Here is a 14423-nt window from a genome sequence, read left to right as displayed (position 1 = left end):
CCTTCAGTGTTGTGCTGGAATGTATCCACTAAGCGGAAAAGATCAGTGTTGGAGTAAGAGAAGAAGAAAGGAGAAGTACATTCCAGCTGCACAGACAGCAGAACTGTAAAACTTGAGCCTGCGGAATTGTAGACAATAAACACAGCAAGTCACGGGCTATCCAGGCACAGAGAAACCTGTTGCAGACTTCCCGGTGCTCCCACCCTACTACTAGGTGATCAGGGGCTCAGTAATGCCACCCACAGTGAGTGACAACCCCGAGCTCATTCCTTCTCCAGTGCCCGTGCTCCACACCTGCGCTCCTGTGATCTAAAAAGTTTAGAGAAACAGTGTCAGGACAGACACCAAAGCCCTCTAGAACAGTCTGAGTTCCTAGGTCTGGGAACAGAGGGACAGGGAAGGAAGCAAATACCATTGCTGGAGCACGAAGAGATCTGTAGCCGGGGCTCCCATCCCACCACGCTGGAAGACCGGCAAAGATGGGCAGCGTGACTTCTGTTTCAGAGATGAGGCTCCGAGAAGCCAGACCTTGCACAGGTCACAACATTAATAAATGCGGAACCCACCCGGGTATAAATCCAGGCCTGCCGCCACTGTACTCCCCTGTTTCACAGGAAGACAACATAAGAGGATGGGACCCTCCTGTTCTGCTCGGCGAATAAAGAAAAGGCGTCGGTACAGAAGAGACCCTGCTATGCCGTGAGCACACCTTTTCCAGGAGAACAGGATTCACCACACACGGATCTCGCTTGTGTTCTGCTTTTAGGCCAGACACTGTGGAGTCACCCTCCACCTCCTTCTGTTTATTTTCACTCCACAGTCCCTACAAATTCACCCTTAACTTCAGGGACAATGCCTTTCCATTACCATCACACAAAGCCATACCATCTCCTCTCTCTGTTGGTCGAGCTCAGGCTGCCGCTGTCTCCTGCTTGGCCCGGCAGTCACCAGTCCAGCCCCCAATCCAGCGCCTCCTCCCCACTGCAGCCAGGCTATGCCAAAATCTTCTGTTTAAAACCTTCATCCAAAGGGCCTCTAGCCATCCTCTAGAGCTAGCATCACACTTAATAGCAAAAGACTGAATGTTTTTTAGATCAGGAACAAAACAAGGATGCCCAGCTTTACCACTTTTATTCAAGACTACACTAGAGATCCAATCCAGTACAGTTAGGCAAAAAAGGAACTAAAAGATGTCTAGATTGGAAGGGAAAAACAAAAACAAAAACATCTATTCACAGATTAAAAAAAAAAAACAAAAACATTAGGAGTATTCGTAACAAGTTCAGCAAGGTCGTGGGACCTTATGTAAGACCAATGTACATAAGACCAATGTACAAAAACCAACTGTATTTCTATATATTAGCCGTGAATAATCCAAAAATAAAATAAAATAAAAAATAATTCTATTCACAATAGCATCAAAAGAATAAAAATCTTAAGAGAAACTTCCAGCTAAAGATGGACAGCCAAGCCAACATGTTATACTCCCCTTCAACCTAAGCCCCTAAGTTCTCATGGAAATGATCGGAGGCATATTAAAAAGAGCCATTATAAATGTCTGCTCTGGGAACTAGGAAAAAGACAAAGATACCTACATGCTACAAACACTAAGGAATTTCTACAAGGTGCAGTGCCGATATGACCCAGTTAAGAAAAAGCCTTGCCAGACAAAATGTTGACAGAGAAATACACCTTAAAATGTGTTTTGGGAGCACCTGGGTGGCTCAGTCGGTTGAGCATCTGCCTTCGGCTCAGGTCATGATCCCACAGTCTTGGGATCCAGCCCCGTGTCAGGCTCCCTGTTCAGTGGGGAGTCTGCTTCTCCCTCTCCCTCTGCCTGCTGCTCCCCCTGCCTGTGTTCTCTCTGTGTCAAATAAATAAATAAAATCTTTTTTAAAAATGTGTTCTCACGACGTAACTTAACCACTAGTAGAATCAAAATCACAGAAAAGGCAAAGAAAACTTGTACTTGAAAGTAGAGAAAAGGAAATAATAGTAAATAAAAATAAGGAAACTAGGGACGCCTGGGTGGCTCAGTTGGTTAAGTCGCTGCCTTCGGCTCAGGTCATGATCCCAGAGTCCTGGGATCGAGTCCCACATTGGGCTCCTTGCTCGGCAGGGAGTCTGCTTCTCTCGTTGCCTCTGCTTACCACTATGCCTGCTTGTGTGTACTCTCTCTCTCTCTCTGACAAATAAATAAATAAAAATATTTTTAAAAAAATAAGGAAACTTAAGAACAGAAAGCATTAAGTATTACACTGGAACAAACATATATGTTGTCACCAAAAAAGTGAGTAGATTAAGCTTTCCTATCAAGGAACAGACTCTCAGTGAAGGTTTAAAAGCACCTGGGTGGCTTAGGTCCTTAAGTGTCTGCCCTTGGCTCAGGTCATGATCCCAGGGTCCTGGGATAGAGCTCCGTGTCGGGCTCCCTGCTCAGCAGGGAGTCTCTTGTTTCTCTCCCTCTCCCCCAACCCTGTGGCTTGTGCTCTCTTGTATTTCTCTCTCTCCCTCCCAAATAAATAATTTTTTTAAATCTTAAAAAAAAGTCCAACAATATGATGTCCTAAGAGATATAACTAAAACAATAGCAGAAATATTAAAAACAGAGCAATTGGGAAAGAGGGGGACCCAATAAATACAAACCCCAAAGAAACTAAGGTGGTTATATTAGCATCAAAGTAGAATTTAAGACCAAAAAAAAAAAAAAAAACCTGGAGCACTAAAGATAACTTTTGTATTGAAAAAAATACGTAAAATTCACTCTTAATATCTAATGTTTAAACATACTTATGTGCTGAAGAGTACAGCACCAAAATATATAAAGTAAAAACTTAGAAATAAAAGGATAAATTGACAAGAACAAGAGTGCAAAGGTCAAAACAATGTACTGCTTATCCTTGACAAACCTCATCAGGTAGTAAGAAATTAGAAAAACTGCATAATGCTAATAACAAAAATGATTTCTTTCAAATGCTTATAGAACACTTACAAAAAAGCGATCTTATACTGTGGGGAAAAAAGTCAGCCAATTCTCCAAAGTAGAAATCATGATCTGATCATAATGCAATACAACTAGATAATAATGTTTTAAGTATAAAAAAAATTACTGGAAAATCTGAGAGAAAAAAAAAAAACAACCCTAGAGTCCAGGAAGGCACAAAACCACAATTAGAGACTCTTCCTAAAATAATGACTATCCATCAAAATTTATGGGATACGGTCAAAGTTATACTTGGGGGAAAATGTCTCTTAAGGTTTTTGTTTCCAAACAAGAAATAATGAAACTAATTCAATTCACGAAATCAGCAAAAGAGCAACACTGGCCCAAGGTAAGAGAGAGAAAAGGATGAATAAAGATAAAAGCCAAAATGAATCAGTTAGATAATAGAGAAAGAATAAAATTGATACCCCTACAGGTGGAATGCTAAAAAGACCAATAAAACAGGCAAACTTGTGATAAGACTAATTGAGTAAAAAGAAACAAAACACAAACAAGCGGGAGCAAATGCCAGACAGAAGGTGTGCTCCCAGATCCCAGAGAGGTGGGGAAACTGTGTATGACTCTAGCCTGAGACCCTTGACCATCTCCATAAAACAGATGATTTCCTGGACAAACATACATGTAGAAACTGATTCATGAGTAAGAAGAAAACCAGAAGAGACTAATAACCATGTAAAAACATGAAAACAAGGGGCGCCTGGGTGGCTCAGTGGGTTAAAGCCTCTGCCTTCGGCTCAGGTCATGATCCCAGGGTGCCGGGATCGAGCCCCGCATCGGGCTCTCTGCTCAGCGGGGAGCCTGCTTCCTCCCTCTCTCTCTCTGCCTGCCTCTCTGCCTCCTTGTAATCTGTCAAATAAATAAATAAAATCTTTAAAAAAAACCCATGAAAACAATTCACGAGGACCCAGGAGTCCCCACCAAACACACACTTGCTGTCTGCCCCCCAACTCTCCGAAGGAGCTCCATTCCACAACCTTCAAGGAACTCATGCATATTCCACTCCTTCCTGCTATCTGGGCGGCCCTCTGGGGTCATCCCCTCACCCAGGGTCCTCTAAGCTGGGAGTTCCTCTGGCTGCAGGGACCCCAAGAGACACAGCCCTCTTTCCCCTCTGCCAAGCCTGTAGGCCCTCGGCTACTGAAATGAAAGGAAATGAACAGACTGGGAAGATCCCAGAAAGGGAGAACCCAAGCAGGGACCTACTGAAGCCACAAACCCTGGGGTCCTCCTCCTCACACACGCTGGCTGGCCAGAGTGGGCTGCGCTGGGGCCAGGAACACATCCAGGGCCTTCCCTCCCAGGACTGCCTCCCCACCCTTCCAGGCCAGACCAGTCCCCCCACTCCCGTGGGTGTTCTGGATTTCACTCTCACTGTGAGCAAACCCAAGCATCAGAAAGCAGAGGTCTGACCACGTCCGTGAGGACCTTAGAGCAAGAAAAGCTGGAACAGCTCCAGGACACAGACCCAAAGGCAGCCTCCAGCTGTCCACACCCGAGCGAAGCACCCCATTAGCCTTTCCACCTTTCAGCTTCATTCAGTGTCCATCAAAAGTCTACGCAGGGGCCCCACGGTTGGTGTCACCTGAGCTCAGCACCCAGTGGTGAGGATTTGCTCCCTTGCGACCTCATCCAGCCTCTCCAGCCCCAGTCCCCTCATTTTATCTCAAGCTCTGACGCCCTTGAATGCTCAGCCCACATATTCACATCCATGCCCGCCGCCCCCATTAGCAGGTAGCCCCCGTGAGAACAGTGGCTGTGTTGTGCTTGCTGCCACGTCCCCTGCACCCAGGCCAGTGTCTAGAACATAAGGGGTGCTCATGACTTAGTTGTGCAGTGAACAAGTGAAGAGGACTGCAGTCCCTGTCCCCCCGCCAAGTGTCACTGAAGACCTACCATGCGCCAAACCCGCTGATTGTCCAGGAGGGATGGATAAGCCCAGGTTTGTCCAGGAGGAGCTATTAGTCAGAGGCGCCCCAGGTGCTCCTACCCCTGTAGCAGGCTTGGCAGCCTCACCTCTGCACTGCCCTGAGAGGGCAGGGAACGGGAGAGGAGACAGCTGGTGCTGTCCTATAAATGCTGTTGTGACCCTGCTCCAGAAGCTCACGAGCTAAGGGCACAGAGCATCTTAAACAAAGCCTCGAGAGTTAAAGCACTTGCCAGGGAATGGCTCATTACTGTTCTGCTCATTAGCACCCCAAGCTCCCCGGGGCTTGGCTGGGAAGCCACTAACCCTTTGGCTCCCTGGGGAGCCCAAAGCCTGGCTGGCAGAACCAGGACAACGCTGGCCACCGAGCACAGCCGTGCACCAGGTCAACAAAAGCTGGAGAGCAAGAACTCTGGGGCCTGACCTCTGTCCCAGACAAGCCTGGCCATCTGCGCAGGCAGGAGCCTCCCTGCCTGTCTCTCTCCTCAAAGGGAACCCTCTCTCTCCCTTGGGAGACAGCCCAGCAGGACAGGAAAGCCCTCTCCAGAGTTTTCTCTTCCAGTGACCAGGATGGGGTTTGAGAGAGTGGGAACTTTGCCCCAAACTCCTTTTTGAGGGGGAAGGTAGAGAGGCAGTGGGAGAGGGAGAATCACAAGCAGGCTCTGCACTCAGCACTGAGTCCAATGCAGGGCTCAATCTCACAACCCTGAGATCCTGACTGAGCTGAAATCAAGAGTCGGACCTTAACCAACTGTGCCCCCTGGGGTGCCCCTGGCCCAAACTCTTATTTCTACACTGCCAGTCAAGTCCATGTAAATGCAAGGCAAATTCCAACAAAGTATTGATGGTTTTCAAGTACAGGATGTAAGCCATGATCACTATTAGCCTTCAACACGTATCTGCTGGGTCTAGGGAAAGGAAGATCTCCGTGCATGCAAAGAATCCACACCAGTAGATACATACACATACACACAAATCCATACAAAATTTGTCTTAATAGAAAGACTTGGTTTTCTCTATAACACTTTGCGTCTTCTATCTCATCTTCCCAAGTACACTATCCATCAGTCTCACCTACTGGGTACTTCTAAGCTGGAGAAAGGAATTTGGAAACGTAAAGAAAGCAGAGGAACTAGGGCGCCTGGGTGGCTCAGTGGGTTAAGCCTCTGCCTTCGGCTCAGGTCATGATCTCAGGGTCCTGGGATGGAGCCCTGTGTCGGGCTCTCTGCTCAGCGGGGAGCCTGCTTCCCACCCCCCTCTGCCTGCCTCTCTGCATACTTGTGATCTCTCTCTCCCTCTCTCTGTCAAATAAATAAATAAATAAATAAATAAATCTTAAAAAAAAAAAAAAAAAGAAAGAAAGAAAGAAAAAAGAAAGCAGAGGAACTGAGGGCAGAGCCCATAGGAACAGAGGGCTTTGTTGGCAAGCAGGCTTGGCTCGGGGGCCCCGCTGTCGGCTGCGGGGAGGAGGGCAGACAGTACCTGGTCCGCAGGTTCTCTGGCTGGGGCGGGCCATCAAACACCGACAGGACATCAAAGTCCTCTTCCAGGGCAAAGGACTGGAACACAAGCTGGATCCTGTGCTGGTCCTCTGCGGTGATGGTCCACGTGCAGTTGGCATAATTGGGGTAGCCATACGGGAACCCTGGGCTCTCAACTGTCCCGTTGGGACCTTGCAGTTGGAACGTGCAGTTTTGACCTGGAAGAGAGAAAGGGAGGAGGTCAGTGTGGCCAGAAGAATTCCTAGAAGCTTCCAGAGAAATGGGAACAATGTTCACCCTCTTTCCCACGGGCTTCTTTGGCCGTCCCAGGCTGGGCACAGAGGGAGAGAAGGATGGGTGACAGAGGGAGCCTAGGTTTGCTTGTGTCATGCACTGTGCAGGAGACAAAATATGCATCATTAGACTCGAGCCTCAGAACAAGTGTTCAGTAAGAAAGTGAGGCTCAAAGAATTGGAGCTAAAAGTCACCAGACGGGGCAGAACACAGGCTTCCCCTCTAGAATGTCAAACGCCAGAATGACGATTTGCAACCATCTCCATTTCCAGGCTCTCCTGACTCTGCAGGCCCCTCCTCCAAGCTTCCTGTCTCTCCTCCCACCTGGCAGAGAAAACAAAGTCACAAAGGGGAATCCCTCGGGCCGTGACCGCCCCCCCCCCACTTCTGCATCCATCCAATCTTCCCCAGGTCGTCCTCCTTCTCGCAACAGAGGAACCACCCCTGCTCCATCATCCCATCTGCCCTTGGAATCAAATCCCCCCTCCCCACCAAGAACCTGACCCCTGTCTCTCTCCTGCAGACACTACTCATGTCCATTCATTTCCTCTCCACTGGAGCCTTCCCATTCTTCCCATTCACCCCATAACCAAGAAAATAATTCCCAATGCACTCCCTCAAGTCTTGTCTCTCTCTTTCCTTTCACTGCCAAATTTCTAGAAAACGCAATCTGGCCATACTTTCTGTCTCCATTTCCTTACTTCCCACTCACTCTCTAGACCTGTCACTTCTGCCTTCGGGCCCTACTGATCCACCCAAGCAGGTGTGCTAAGGTCACTGATGGGTCAAGTGGCCTTTAACAGACCTCTGTCTCTGCTGCCTCTAAGACTGTTGCTCACACACACCCTCCTTCTGGAAACACTCCTGCCAGGCCAGAGCATCTCGGACTTCACGATGCATGTACTGTCTGGGTGCCTGGTGGAAATGTGAACTCTGACTTTCCGATGGACAGCATCCTGCTGGGGCCAAAGGCTGTTCCTCTCACTGGATCCCTGGTGATGCAATGATACTGCTTCTTGGGGACCACACTTGGAGCAGTGTGGTCTAAGGCTCTCTCCTACACCACTGCTCTCTCCTTCTTTACGCCCCCTGTTCTTCCTCTGGCCCCTTTCCAGGTTCCGTGCTGGGGCCTCTCCTCCTCTCTGTCTAGTCTGGAGGACCTCCCCATTTGCCCACTGACAACCCACAACTTCACAATGCAGGCTGTACTTCCCTCTGAGCTCCAGCCCTAACATCTCCTTTGGGATGCTCAGGCTTGTGATGTCCCCCTCCCTCCCTCTCCTCTGACATCTTCCTCTCCATCACAACCTCCCAAGCAATCTACCATCCTGTCTCTACCTCCACTCCCCACCTCCCCGCCCACACCAGTCTCTCTCTCGGACTGCCATAATAACCTCCTAACTGGTCAACCACATTTACTCTGGTCCTCGCCAACACTGCAGCCAGGGATGTCTTTTTAAAACAGAAATCTGATCAAATTACTCCCCTCCCCACAACCTACATCAAACCTTCCATGACTCTTCATTGCTGCTCAGTAAGGAAGGAAATCACTTGTAGGCCTGGGAGGGTCTCTGCATGGTCTGGCCCTTACTGACCTCTCAGACCCAGTGTCTGCTAGTGTTCCAGTCAAACGCCACCCTCTCAAATTTTGTACAAGCCACACTATCTTCCTTGCACGACCACAGGACCTTTGCATATGTTCTTCTCTTTTCCTAGAAAACTCTTCCCTACCTTCTGGGCATATCTATCTTTCAGATCTCAGTCCAGTGTCTCTTCCTGACTAGCTCAACACCCCTATTACATATTCTCATGACACCATAACCTCTCCTTGATAGCATTTATCATAGAAGCAAATTTCTATGCATCCATGTGATTATTTCATAAGGATCTTCTTCTTGTCACACTGTAAGCTCCATGAGAAGAGAGACCATATGTGAGTTTTCTTATCTCTGAATCCACACCCCAAACTCAGTATCAGGCACCTGGCAAATTTCTAATAATTTCTAATAAGTTTCTAATAATTAATATATGGCTTATATTTAGTGAGTGTTTGTTTAGACACTCTTCTAAGAACTTTCTGTAGACTGAGTTGTTTAAACCTCACCAACAGCCCTTCAAGATGGATACTATCAATCATCTCCACTTACAGATGAAAAACTAAGGCAAAGAGAAATTAAGGAATGGAGCCCAAACCACACTGCTACTCACAAAAGGGATTCACACGTGAGCAGCCATGTCACACACACACCTCCTTAACTCTGATGCTGACAAATGGACTCAACACTAATTTTTTTTAAAGCCCATTTAGGGATTAACTGACAAAGGACAGTTAATCTCTGAAATGACTTTACTATTGAGAACTCTCTTAACACAAAGTATCCCATTAAAGGAGAAAAAAAGTTAAAGTCTTCTGAATAAATGCTAAATGCACATTTAATAAAATTAGATGGGTAACCCTGATTAAAATAAGGTTTTGGAATTAGGGAAAAGATTTCCTTACCATGATACAGCATCCATTTTAGAACAATAACCAACATCATAGTTAGAGTGAAACACCTGATTAAGATCAAGAATGAGACAGAAATGTTGCTGTCACCTGTGAAGGTTCATGACTTATTGGAAGAGCTAACTCATGCAACACACACACATACACACACCAAAAAAAAAAAAATGATTTGCAAATGATATTTTAATAGACCCAAAACCCAAAGAAATCAATTATAAAGCTGTTAGTACTGATAACAAAAAAAAACTCTGTAAAGTATCCAAATGCAAAATAAGTTTACAAAATCAATACCATTTCCATATGCCAATGACAGTTAAAAATATAAAGAAAAAAGTTCATCTTTATGATAACTACAAAATGCATGCAAGGCATAGAAATGAGCTCAGTAAGAAATGAGTAGGCACTATATGAAAATGCCTTTTAGAGAGCAATTTTTAAAAACTGAATAATTGAAGAGACGTAACGTCATCTTGAACAGAAAGACGAACTACTGAAAGGTTAATTTAGAATATTAACCTTTTGAAAAGTTAATTTATAAGCTAAATGCAATTCTGATCAAAAGCCCAATGACCTGTTTTAAATTTGGTAAAATGATACCTAAGTTTAAGTGGAAAAATAGATGGTCACAGACAGTGCATATTTTTTTAAAAGGTAGTAAATGCAAGATACTAACCAGAATCACCAAATGATGGTGATGAAAACAGCGGAGTGGTGGTCTAAGAGCAGACAGGCAGAACATCAAACAGTATTGTGGGAACAATCTTAACACACATAAAAATTGAAATATGTACAAGGCAAATTAAAATAATCAATGAGAAAAGATATAAACATTTCTGCATGGTCACCAAATTAACTGGGAAAAGAACTGCTACCTCCTCAACTCATACCATCTACTAAAATAAATTCCAGATGGAGAAAAGAGTTAGATGTCAAAACAAAATCAAGCCAAAAAAATGATTAGAAAAAATATATAGGCAAATACTTATCTGGCCTATTTTTCTGAGCAGAAAAACTGGAAAATACTACAAGCCTGATAGTTTTGTGCAAGAAGTATGTATATGTCAAAAATAGAAACAGAAGGGGCATCTGGGTGGCTCAGAGGGTTAAAGCCTCTGCCTTCAGCTCAGATCATGATCCCAGGGTCCTGGGATCGAGTCCCACATTGGGCTCTCTGCTCAGCAGCGAGCCTGCTTCCCTTCCTCTCCCTCTGCCTGCCTCTCTGCCTACCTGTGATCTCTGTCTGTCAAATTAAATAAAATCTTAAAAAAAATAGAAACAGAAGAGAAAATGATACAAAAATGTTAGGCAAAAAAGTAATTGCCTCAATATACAAAGAACCTTGGCAAATCAATAGGAAACAATGAGCACTATAACTGAAAAATCAGACAGGGTCTTGAACAACTTAGTTTACAAAAGAAGACATAGTGGCCCAGAAAACAGAAAAATATTTAGTCACAATAAGAATGTAATAAATCTTCAAAGGAGCCCCATAATTCACTTCCCTAAACTACCCCTCATCTACACAGGCACCAGATCTACTCGTTTCTAAAATCTGCCTGTTGATGTCACTGTATTATGTCATTCACTCATTCATTTGTTCATTCATTCATTCCCCTAGGTTAGACCCGGTGATGGGCCATGGGGCCCAGATCTTAGACCAGACATAAGCAAACACTCCAATGTGGGCACCCAGGGACACACAGAGTACATCTGAAGTACAGAGCCCATGGGGGCCACACCATAAAGGCCACTATCATCCATACACTGGACAACCAATGTTACCAATATTTACCACCATCCCCAGCATCCGGGGCTGCTGCCTTGGCTCAGAAAGGCACAGATCTGCCATTTCTGATTCAGAATCTGGGTATAAATGGACTTCTGCAGAGAAAGAAGTGAAGGGGCTCCCAACAGAGCCCCTGGGAACACTTTCCATGTATGCGGACAAGAAAGGTGATGGAGTAGGGGGCAGAGAGGCAGGCAGAATGGCGGGAGGAGAACCAGAGGGCATTTCCACGCAGGAGAACTTGACTCAATCTGTTGAGCACCACAGACAGGCTAAGATGAGGGTCTGGGGTGAGGTCACTTGGTTTGATGTCTCAGTGGTCCCTCTGGAAGTAGAATGCTGAGAGTGGAAGATTTGTCCTGGTTCCCATTACATCCCCAATGCCAAGAATTCAATAAGTACGTGGTGAATGGATACATGGATTTCAGCAAAGGCAAATGACAGGAGGCAAAGCAGACAGAGACCCCATCACAGTTAAGTAAAGGCAAGATGGACTGGTGGAAGGCAGTATATTTTAAATAATAATTTATACATTTTGCTCATTGGATTTGGAAAATACAGGGAAGGATATAAAAGAGGAAACATTATAACTGCACTTTCCTTCCAGAGGCAACTGCTATTTATATTTTCATTTTTTTCCTATATTTTTACAGATGCATTTCACACTGTGCAACTAATACTGTATATACAATTGTGTGTACTCCTTCTTCAGTAAATTATTCTTGTCTTAAATTACAAAGGTAAGGTGCTTTTCTGATATACGTAGATATGCATATATACAACACAAAGACATATAAAAAAAAAACAACTGATCTCCTATCTCTCTCCCTCCCATCCAATCCAAAGTGACCAGGCAGCTATGTGTCCCTCGCCAACCTTCTCCACTCTCATGCTAGCAAATGGACACATTCTGGGAGAATTTTTATTATTTTGTTTAAAAATGAGATCCTACACTAGCTCATTTCTCTGCAATGTGCTTTCTCACTTAACAGTACGTCAGGGACACCTTCTAGGTCAGGAGATACATATCTAACTTATTTTTTATATAAAGGTGTAATATTCCACAGCATGGATGTATCTCAATGTATTCAACCACTCCCCTGTTCATGGCCACGCAGGTCATTTCTCCATTTTCTTTTGCAACAATTCAGTAAACATTATAACACAAGCTTCTCCCCCAAGATATTGAATCTGTTATAAACAGCCTTTTAAATGGATGCACAACATTCCAGTCTGTGGTTAAACTAAAATTTACTCAGACATTCTCCCACTGTCAGACATTTAAATTGTTTCTGGATTTTTTTTTCTGTCTTAAATAAGACCTGGATACTTTGTAAGCTCTGGTGACAGAATGAATGCTGGTCAGTTCTTCCATGGCCAGAGTCCCAGAACGAACGTTCACTTAACACCGTAACCATATCCAGCTTCGGGTTCAAGGTTGGGGGTGGTGGTATTGTCCACAGGAGGCTGGCTGACCTCTGTGGCAGGCACTGTTGGAGACAGATAGTGCTAGAAGCCTGACTCATTGGGAAGTCTCCCTGAAATCAAATGTTTGTTAGTGAGTTGAAGAAGTTATAACCCAGAGAGAAGCCACTCCAGATTGAAAGGCTAATAGAGAGGGAATCCATGCCAAAGGGGCTAAATGTCCTTTCATACCTATAAGACTCTGAATTTCTTCCAAGAAAAGGGCTACCTGTTCTTCATCCTTTTTTTTTTATTGTTATTATTCTTTAATTCTAGTAGAGTTAATATACAGTTCAGTTGTTTCAGGTGTATGCTCTAGTGACTCAACAATTCTATATGTTACTCAGTGCTCATCATGGCGAGTGTCTTCCTTAATCCCCTTCACCTATTTCCCCCATCCCACCATTTTGTTCTCTGCCTTTAAGAATCTCTTTTGGGAGGCGCCTGGGTGGCTCAGTGGGTTAAAACCTCTGCCTTCGGCTTGGGTCATGGTCTCAGGGTCCTGGGATCGAGCCCCATGTTGGGCTCTCTGCTCAGCGGGGAGCCTGCTTCCCTTCCTCTCTCTTTGCCTGCTTCTCTGCCTACTTGTAATCTCTGTCTGTCAAATAAATAAATAAAAATCTTAAAAAAAAAAGAATCTCTTTTTGTTTGTCCCCTTTTCTGTTGGTTTTATTTCTTAAATACCACATAAGTGAAATCACATGGAATCTGTCTTTCTCTGAATGACTTATCTCACTTAGCATCATAGACTCAAGTTCCATCCAGATTGTTGCAAATGGCAAGCTGTCATCCTTTTTCATGGCTGAGTAATAGTTCATGCTTATATCCACCACGTCTCCTTTATTCATTCATCTATCCATGGACACTTGGGCTGCTTCCATATCTCAGCTATTGTAAGTAACACTGCAGTGAACACAGGGGTGCTTGTATCTTTTTAAATGAGTTGTTTCGTATTCTTTGTTCCTCACTTCTAATGACCTGTAGACGGGAATGCTGCTATGCACTTTGATCCAGGGCAACTTGCATATCTTTCTCTGTTCACAGGATGGGCTGCCTTCATTTACCCATACCTCTCTCTAGTCAGCGCAGCTACCAGACATGGCCAAGACCCATTTCAGGCTCAAGAACAATCTTGGAGAATTAAATGCTTTGGGGTGTTGTTCATGCATTATTTTTTTTTTTTTGGATGATTTCCCAATGATAGACTTCCAAAAGTATAACATACTGAGTCAAAGGGTATGAGCCTTTGTGATGCTCTGGCTCTGGACCTTCCAAATACTTTCTAGAAAACATACTCCAATTCCACTCTCAACAGCCATGTCTATGAATGTCTATCTCAAGCCATCTTCATTCACATTGTGTGTTCTCTTATTGAAAAGTTTTTCCTTACTTGACAGGTACCCCCACCCCCCAAAAAAGCTATCTTGTTTTATTTAACATTTCTTTGTAACTTGGATTCAACAATTTTTTCAACTTTCCCTAATAATTTTAAATCCTCCCTTTGGGAACCATCTGATGAAATCTTTGGCTAATTTTCCACTGCAGCGTTTATTTTTCCTTCTTGACTTACATATTTTCCTCCTTTAGGCCTCACAGGTACTACAAACACATTTGTCACTGTTCTGGCCTTTTAATTTTATGATGTTTGACATACAGAGGTTCCTAAATTTTATGTACTTAAGTCTTCTATAGGTTCCTACAATTCTCTTATTTTCTTAGCAACTTGTACTAACTCTTCATAGAATCCGATTTTACTCTTTTGTCATATTTGCTACAAATATCATTGTCTACATGGCTGTGTGCTTTTTGCATTGTTTTGATTTTTCTTGTAGACTAAAATGTTCAGCTTTGTAAGCAGTGACTTTGACTTGTCTCTTTCTTGGTCATCCTTTTAGAAAGACCCCTTTACTGAAGATGGGCTAGCTTCTCATCTTCCTCAGCATAAAAGCTCAAGTCCTGGCCCT

General features: G+C 44.3%; 1 protein-coding gene across 1 annotated transcript in view; it reads right to left on the bottom strand.

Annotated features, from left to right (window-relative positions):
* CSMD2 (CUB and Sushi multiple domains 2) overlaps positions 1–14423 on the bottom strand; it is a gene marked incomplete at its 5' end in the record, with an annotated part of 593570 nt that overhangs the window by 526718 nt on the left and 52429 nt on the right. The window contains 1 exon segment of the mRNA XM_080802687.1: positions 6411–6627. Coding sequence (XP_080658813.1) covers positions 6411–6627 — 217 coding nt within the window.

The sequence above is a fragment of the Martes martes genome (genome assembly GCF_963455335.1).
Source record: "Martes martes genome assembly, chromosome: 4".
Classification (NCBI taxonomy): Eukaryota; Metazoa; Chordata; class Mammalia; order Carnivora; family Mustelidae; genus Martes; species Martes martes.
The sequence above is the reverse complement of the archived record's forward strand: the minus strand, read 5'-3'. Positions and strand labels throughout refer to the sequence as shown.